At 38.5% G+C, this 9,231-nt stretch overlaps 1 protein-coding gene across 1 annotated transcript in view; it reads right to left on the minus strand.

Moving 5' to 3' along the window:
- LOC111874303 (fatty acid synthase) overlaps positions 1 to 9,231 on the minus strand; it is a gene marked incomplete at its 5' end in the record, with an annotated part of 84,064 nt that overhangs the window by 54,843 nt on the left and 19,990 nt on the right. Inside the window, 3 exon segments of the mRNA XM_033755402.1 lie at positions 2,157 to 2,453; positions 2,764 to 3,071; positions 4,116 to 4,301. Coding sequence (XP_033611293.1) covers positions 2,157 to 2,453; positions 2,764 to 3,071; positions 4,116 to 4,301 — 791 coding nt within the window.

Here is a 9,231-nt window from a genome sequence, read left to right on the forward strand (position 1 = left end):
AATTGGTTTATGAAGACAGTGTTTGTGTCTTGTGTTAACACTGTGTACATCCACATTCATCTGAAAATGTTCTTCGTTATTTGTAATGAAGTTTATTAATGAATATATATATTCACAAGGCAAAGTTGAGATCTGTAGTCTCTTAAATAGATTTCTACAGAAATTACAGGATTTGACACCCATCATGATTCTAACAATTTTCTTTTGCAATGTAAATACCTTTTTACTGTCAGATGAATTACCCCAGAAAATTATTCCATACTTCATTAAAGAGTGAAAATAAGCAAAATAGATTGATTTGGGAGTGTCAATGTTACTAATATGTAACATGAATCTAACTGCATAACATGCTCTACTTAACTTTGAAATCAACTGATCAATATGGTTTTTCCAGTTTAAATGATTATCAGTTTGCAAGCCAAGGAATTTTGTGTTCACTCCCTCTTCCATATATACATAATTATATCCTATGTTTAATGGCAATTGTGGTGAGTTTTCTGTTATAAATTTTATTACATTTGTTTTTTCTGGGTTGAGGGACAGCTTGTTTGCAGAAAACCATTTACTCATTTGCGAAAGAACATGCAGGAATCATCTAACTTTTTACCAGAAATTATAACACTAGTGTCATCTGCAAATATTATAGGTATTGATGAGGTCCTTAATGTAGGAGGGAGGTCATTTATAAAAATTATGAAAAGCAAAGGCCCCAAAATTGACCCCTGTGAAACTCCATGTTTTATTCTTCCCCAGTTTGAATAGGTATTTTGGATTGAATTTGATGATTTTATTCGAATCTTTTGTTTTCTGTTTGTTAGGTAGGATCTGAAGCAACTTAACGTTGTTCTTTGAATGTCAAAAAAATGTAACTTAGTTAATAAAATTTCATGATTTACACAGTCAAAAGGCTTTACCAAGTCACAGAATATTCCACCAACTTGCATTTTTTTATTAACAGATTTCAACATACTGTCTGTTAACTTAAAGGCTGCATTTTCAATGGAAATTCCTTTCCTAAAGCCAAACTGTTGAGCCATGTTATGGCTCTTGGATGATGTCATGCCTTCCAGCCATGTTAATCCCTACCCCTTCATCCCGTGCTGGNCTGTTCTGGGATTAGTATAATGTTACTCTGAAAATAATGGCTTAACCTATTGTATATAACTTTTTCAAGTACTTTAGAGGAAGTAGTTAGCTTCTAGTTGGCCTGTAGTGTGACATACTAGTCTTGTCCCCTTTTTTATATAGTGGTCTTACTACTGAAATCTTAAGACAGTGAAGAAAGATTCCCATTGATAGTGAGTGATTACAGATGTGAATGGGCTACTGATTAGAGATGAATGAACTTTAAAATTTTACTTGTTATTCCATCATAACCTACATACATACTTTATTTCACTTCCATAAATCCTATCAGGAGTTACAAACTCATGTGGATGTGGAGATCGTCTTGGTTACAAATTTGGCACAAGATACAAACTTGTTTTTGTTTTGAGGGAATGTATTATACTTTTTATTTCAGTTTCAGTGGTTGGAATGGTTTTAATACCAGGGAATTTTCTAGGAAATGCCTCTCTTAAAAGTGAAATGACAGGGAATTTTCTAGGCAATGCCTCTCTTAAAAGTGAAATGACATTGTCTCCCACTTCCTGATGCAAGTTTAGATTTTCTGTAATTCTTAGAAAAAAGTACTGAAGGCATCTGCAATTTCTCCTGGGTCCTCAAATTTTTCATCATTTATAAGGATAGATGGTATGTGTTCAGTCAGATGTGATTTTCCTGCCTCATGTTTTATTATATTCCAGGTTGTTTTTATCTGATTATCCAATGTTGCTATAAGCCTACAGTAATGCTGCCTTTTAGCCACTTCTGTAACTCTACTTAGGATTTTGCAATACCTTATGTAGTATGCTCTCATGTAGGGATTATTACTGTTCCTGCCTGAAAAGTTGAAACAAGATCAGCTGAAGATAGTATGTGAAATATTGTATCATTATGGTAAACATGTGCCCACGGTTTTGATCTGAAAGGAATGTGGTGGGGGTGTGGTCTGCAATCATTAGGTTCAGAATAGTGATAAATGCAAGTCTCTTATGAAAAAGGTAATAAAGCTATGGATTCCACTCCTTAACCAGAACCCTGAGTGGTGCTGTTACCTTCCTGAGCAACAGCAGCTTCTCATCCTTCAGAGTCTTCTCAAACACAGTTTCGAGTCTGAAGCCATTGCTGACCACACTCTCTGTGTCAACTTTCTCACGAGCCAGGAGGCAGGCCCCATCAGCCAGGGCATTCACCGCAGTCTGCAGCAGTTCTCTATGAAGCAGGATGTTTGATGCAATAACCAGTGTGCAATTCTGCTCTTCCCACAGTTCATGTTCTTCAACCTTGATCCCTGTCATGTCCAGGTCTGTCCCTGACAGGTCACCTGCCTTTGCCAGGACTGTTATGTCTCCCTGTAAATTTCAGAACCATACAAATAAGCTCAACTGCTGTTATTACTGTAGCCCTTTCTACCCTTTCTTTGAAATGAAGGTTAAATTTGAAAAGGCATAACAATTAACACTGCAAAAATATAAATCGTCAAGTACTGACCAAATTCTGGCAGAAATGACCAAAGAACTTGGAATGTCCCTTTTATTGTAGGTTCTTACTTCCCCTGTCAGTTTCCATTCCTTGAAGCTCTCAATAGAAATGAAGAGTGAGGCTGTGAATACCCCATGACTGAAGCTTAAGTGACACTGCATTCCACACTGTTATACTTGCCTTTGAAAGCGGCCTGTCTGCAAGGATGAGGGCCACAGTAGGTGCAAGAGGTGTGGAGCCTTGGGTGTGCAGCTCCACCACTTTCATCTGGGGGACCGGCTGGTTCTCCAAAGTGATATGCACGCACACCCGCAATGCGGTGTGTAAGTCCAGGTGTTCAGGCTCTACATTCTGTGTCAACACATATTTCTCTAGCACAGGTTTCCTCAGGGGCTTGTGCCGAGATATTTCACTTGCTTTCAGCCCTCGAAATTCCACACCTGCTGACTGGATGATGTTCAGCTCCTTGTAGACAAGCACTGGGACCACTGTCAAAACAACAAAACAAAAAACTCCATTGCCTGTAGCCCACAAGTCAAGTGAACTATACCGACTTAGAGACCGCCACCTGTCGGCGTAGTTAGTGCCAACTTTTGCAGATAGAGGGTGTCACATGGTCAGCACAACGGGTCCCCATGGACATTAATCTTGGTTTTCTAGACCAACACCACTATTTCCTTGACACAGCTCCTCAATTATCCTCATAAGGCTGAGTGGACCCCTTTCCAGACTCACTACTTCTCAGAAAATCTGGTAGCGTCAGGAATCGAACCTGGGACCTCTGCCTCTGTAGCCAGGAACTCTGACCACTAGACCACAGAGGCAGCCAAAATAACATTCATCATTAAACTCACAAATACCATCAAATGCAACCAATAATTTAATTGACGAGTATTCATATTGTTCAACTTGTTTTGGCCCGTGGATGATCTTCATATGCAGTCAAACAAGCTTAAAAGAATAATTTAGAGTCAGACCATTACTTAAATATACACTCTTTAAAATTAAGTCACTGATCTCTAAGCTTAAAGTAGTACTGCCAATTAAAATCAAAATGGTATAGGAAGAAAATGAAGGGTAAATGCAGAATCATTCACATCCTATGCATTTAGTTTTTATGTGGTGTCTGTTTAAGCATACATTGCAGCACTGTCCCTCAGTGGAAGTCTGTGTTCTGTTGGACTCAGCTTCACTAAAAATGTAGCAAAAGAGTGCCAAGATACATTGTGATACATATATATCACCACCTGTATTGTAGATTGAATGTATCCTGATCTCCGACTGAAGTTCATATTGAAGTAGTGTACACAGCATACAGCATCTATACCCATAATTCTAAAATAGAATTTGATTGCCTCTTTTGTTTCACTCATTTTGGAAGTGTGCAGGACAGACACTCAAACTAAGACTGCCTAAGTGATGGCACTACATATTAAAATGCATGCAGCAGCAAAGTGCAAGATGCTTGTAACATCTCACTACTCAGTACCAAAGTTCAACAATGTCATGTAAACTCAACTGAACCAACTCACCAACTTCACTGTTCTTACTGCTAAGTTTCTGGACTTCAGCAGCATGCTGCTTAGGGTCTATGGTGAGTTTCTGGAGTGAAGTTGGAAGTGAGAGATCTCGTGAATCTTTTCCAAAGATTTTCATTTGCAACACACTGTCAAGGAATGCAATCCAGTTGTCTTTCCAGCAGACCTTTCCTGTATGACCTGCACAGAACAAGTATACATACCATGTACAGCAGGCAAGATAAGTTCTCACTTCATACNTCTCATTTCAAACCTCATAAGTCACTGCACTTTCGATAACAAAAGCAGGAGACAGCCAGACTCCAGTCTTGCAGTCTTGAGGAGACAAATCTCCCAGAAGCCTTTTTTAGTTTCAGAATACAGGGTTATCAAAAAATATGTATGTTTTAAAAAATTTATATCTTTTACAATATGGAACAAAACTCAAGATATCCTCTTTAGAAACTCTTAAAATATGTCATACTTTAATGTCTTGATGTGAGCACAACTTGTAACTCTACCAACATTCAAGCAGTACTCTATTTCTGGAGACAGGAATTAGCTCCATTGATTGAGCCCAACTGAGTACACTTGACCTCTGGATGGTCTCCAAAATGTTTTTATTTTGAACAAATAAATAAAAATGATGTCCAAATATTCAATCACTGTATTATATCAGGATATCTTGGAGATCAGGCTACTGATCCAACTCCTCCAATCTACAAATCTGGAAACCTAGTGCTAAGAGCAAGGTGAAGTTGTAGGCTGAAATGAGGTGAAGTTAGAAGGCAACAGCACTTGTGTTTTCTCTTTCAATGTTGACATAAATGCAGTTGCAAGGCAAGAAGTGAGAGAGTCTGAGTTCAGCCTTAACTGAATGTGGACATCTAGAGCAGACACGAAAAGTGCATGTGGTGAATTTCAATTATATTCAGAGAGAAGATGCACAAAGAGGGCAGTGCAGCTGTGTATGGTGGAACAGAAGTTGACAAGACGTAACTGACATCAAGGCTGTAAGAGGGAAATGGCAGTGAGAAAATAACTATTCCAAGTAACAAAAAACATTACAATATAAAGAGGGATATCTGAAAATGTGGCAAATTACAAGTACTTAGGAATGACAGTAATAATAAAAATTATATGAAATATTCATGGCAAAATTACTAAATTAGGGAATATTTCCTACAGTTCATTTTAGAACCTCCTGTCTTTTCATCTACAATCTAAGATATAAATATTAAATTATACAAACTAATATCCTATTCATTTCTGTATTAAGAACTATGGGGTATGCAGTAATGTAGTTGGTTGGGGCACTATGCTATAAAGTGGAAGGTCATGGGTTCGAGTCCAGATGAGGTGGATTTCTTTAAATTTACCTAATGCTTCCAGCCTCACTATGACCTTGGGGTTGACTCAGCCTCTAACAGAAATTAGTACCAGGAATATTCCTGGGGGGTAAAGGGCGGCCAGCACATAAGGCTGACAACCTTACCACCATCTGTTAGCAGATTGTCTAGATGTTGTGGGTGCTTCAACCTCTCATAACCTTATGAGCCTTCATGGCAGTTGCAGGGATAACTTTACCTTTTACCTTTTTTATTAAGAACTGTTTCCTACCATCACTGCACAAAGAGCAGTTGTGGGATGCAGATTAAAAAGGTGACCACTTTACATGATGCCACATGTATCAGTTTTCAGATTCTCACAGTGATGAGTGTCAGACTGGACTTCTGGGCAGTGACATTGCACAGTCTTGTAAGTGGACAGTAATGTCTTGAGAGATATGATGCCTCCATCGTCAGGGTAGGATGAAGATGTAGGTGGGTTATGTAACCTACCTACATAGCCTGACCATATTCTCAGGTTGTTCATTTTGACACTGGAGATTATAAGAGAATGATGAATAAACATGGAGAACAAACAAACAGCTGCGAGGCAGCAAGGCAGTACAGTGTCATGCAGCAAATATTTCAAGGTGGAAACAACAGATATTCCAACTCCATGGGAACATGAATATGTGTGCTGATTCAAAGGCAAGATGGGTTTAGTGCAGCATCAGTATATTTCATGAGCAGCAGAAGTTGGAGCCAATTACAGAATGGAATATATAAATTATGTGGCAATACAGACTGTCTTTACAGCAAAGAATGTCATTTTGCAAGAAGTATCACCACATATCAAGGCAGTGCTGATGAAATGCTATTGTATTTCAACATTCTATCCAATTCACCGCTGATGACATAGGTGCAAAATGTATTGTCTTAAAAACGTTAGGCAATGAGAAGAGTGACTGTAATGTTGACAGCTGACAGACAATACCGAACTACCATCATGTTATACTGAACCAAAGAACTGCCTAAGGCACAGCTGACTGTTGGATTAATGATCACATGTCAAACTGAAAGACAGCTGGCTCAGAAATGAACTACAAGTTATCTGGAACAAGAAAACAAATGTATTGTTGAGAAAACGATGAATGCTTGTGCTGTATGCATCAGAGGTTATTTAATATAGAATGTCAAATGTGTGTTTCATGCAGTGATTAATAACTTTGTTGTCATACATGGAAGGATGTTCTCATGTACATAGGCAGTACTTGACTTTCAGATGCTCAACATTCAGACAATTTGTTCCTTCAGTGTTGCATTTTAGCGTCCTGTTGCACTGATTCATATTCATAATGTGTATATGTATGTTCCTTCAGACATTATAAACTGACATCCTTAAATCAACTTTTGGATGCAGTCCTTGGTCTTTCAGTCATCGAAAGATGAATGTGTCAGTCATTGTATACCACTCAGCCTACCCAACAGCAGTTCCAGCAACTTTGCTATCTTTCAGTGCATTCTGGCATATTTTCTAAAAATTAGTGGAAAAGGAAAGTGAAAGTGCTGTTACTAGTGATATGAAGTTTAGGTATCATATCTTAATTAAATTGAGAAAAAGCTTGAAATAATTAAGCATGCCAAAACAGCAAGTCTTTAGCCTCAACTGGACACTCAGCAGACTTAATAAAGTCAACTGTGTATTCAGTTGTGATGGGAAAGAATAAAATTAAAGACCATGTACAAAATGCTGGAAATATGCAGTTGACAATTATGACAAAGGATGATGGGAAGTGACTGAGAAGTGCAAATATCTTTAAAATTATAGATTGAGGACAAACATAAAAGGAAAACAACATTACAGTGAGTGTTTCAGTCATTCAACGTCAAGGAATGAGCTTCTATGATTACCGGAAGAAGTATTAGATTGAAAGTGCTACTAATGCAACAGAATTGAATGCAAGCAAAGACTGGCTCAGCAGGTTCAAGAATAGTGTTACGTTGCATAGTATTAGATCAACTGAGGAAATTACTACTGCCAGTAAACAAGCTGCACTAGAATTTACTGATGTGTAGCAGTGCAGCTGGTGACTTTAAAATTAGATCCATGCTGCTCTACCATTCAGAAAATCCTAGAGATCTGAAGGGGAAGGCTAGATGAATATTACAATTCATTTGGAAATCTAGTTCAAACATGGGCTGCGCCATAGCTCAAGTGGTTAGTTTCTGGCTTCCCACCGCGGCGGTCCGGGTTCAATTCCAGGTCTGGTCAAGTGGGATTTGTGGTGGACAAAGTGGCGCTGGGGTGGGTTTTCTCTAAGTACTTCAGTTTCCCCTGCCAATCTTCATTCCACCAAATTTTCCATCATCATAATCACATGGGGCAGGCAACAATAGGACAATCAGTGGCCGCTGTGCTGAGTGGACCCAGTTGGACTCCACCCCCACTATGCAAATTAAGAAAAAAAGTTCAAAACATGAGTTAATGGAACAAATCAAGGCTTTTTTAGTATTAATTTTGTTTCAGCAGTTAGACAATACTGCAGCAGCAATAATATAGCATTCAAGGCATTGTTGGTTTATTGTTGTTCTACTGTCATATGTATGAGTGACTCTAGATGGAGCCTGAATTGGTAATGAGGTTTACTGATCACTTATGGATTGCAACTAAATGTAACTATAACAGTCTCACAGAATTACACACTGCAAACATCACTGTAACTACAGTACACATAAAGTTTTCTCAGTCTACATTAGTTAATTCATGGCAACGGATTTTAACACAGCAACAACAATAGTCTCATTGACTTATGCACTCCAAATACCACTGTGACTACAGGGCACATAAAGTCTTCTTTATCTTCACTAAACGTTTTCTGGTAATGGGTTTTAACACCAGGGATTCATCAGCTTCTGTGATAACTGCAGTGATTAAGTCTTCTCATAACAGATTCCCTCACACTTCTCCCAGTGTTTCAACTGACTAACTCCCAGGCTGGTCGCCATTTCACACCAATCTCCTAGTCTTCTTTTCACAGCCTGACTTTCAACTGACAACTCCCAGGCTGGCAGCCATTTTCCACCAACCTTCTAGTCTTCTCTTTAGAGCCTTACTTTCAATGGAGCAATCTTGCAAATCGCTGGTTGCCCCCGACAGTTCTGATTATAACATCTTGGCATGGACTGCACAGAAAGCACTATTCCTCTATTGCTTGTTCAATTGTTGTCATTCAATTGTCATTTATCTAACATCTGATGCCTAGTAACAGACGTTCTGTTGTCTGTTTCATGGCCGTTATCTAGAAAAGAATTTTGTTGCAAAGCCTTTTGTTAGCAACGGCTGTTTCTCTCGCTGCACAGCTCTTACTTTGAGCAAATATGCCACATTATCTATAGTAGAGCACTGTCTTCTTTGTCTGTCTTATTCAGCTAAATGTCTTTTCACGATCAGTCATTCTGTGTATTAAATACGTCAGGTATGTATTCCTCTACATTTGCTGCTTTGATGAATCATAGTTATATTCACTAGCCAGCCATTTTGAGTGACAGCATTATGATTTACACAAGAAACGTCAACATATTCACTGTTCATGCAATGCTGCCAGCGTGCTATTCAATCATGTCTGCTTACAACTGTCACACTATCTGTGATGCTGAATATATTTTTCTTCTCTTAAATTGTCTCTTTTCCTGGCACACTCTTAAGCCCCCTGTCTATTTGTCTCATACAGTAGAGGTATGTAGTATAGTTTGTGAACTGGGAAACATATTTTCTCTCATTTGCGCATGGTAACCCTGACTAC

This window comes from Cryptotermes secundus, unplaced genomic scaffold, assembly GCF_002891405.2.
Source record: "Cryptotermes secundus unplaced genomic scaffold, Csec_1.0 scaffold2154, whole genome shotgun sequence".
NCBI classification, from domain to species: Eukaryota; Metazoa; Arthropoda; class Insecta; order Blattodea; family Kalotermitidae; genus Cryptotermes; species Cryptotermes secundus.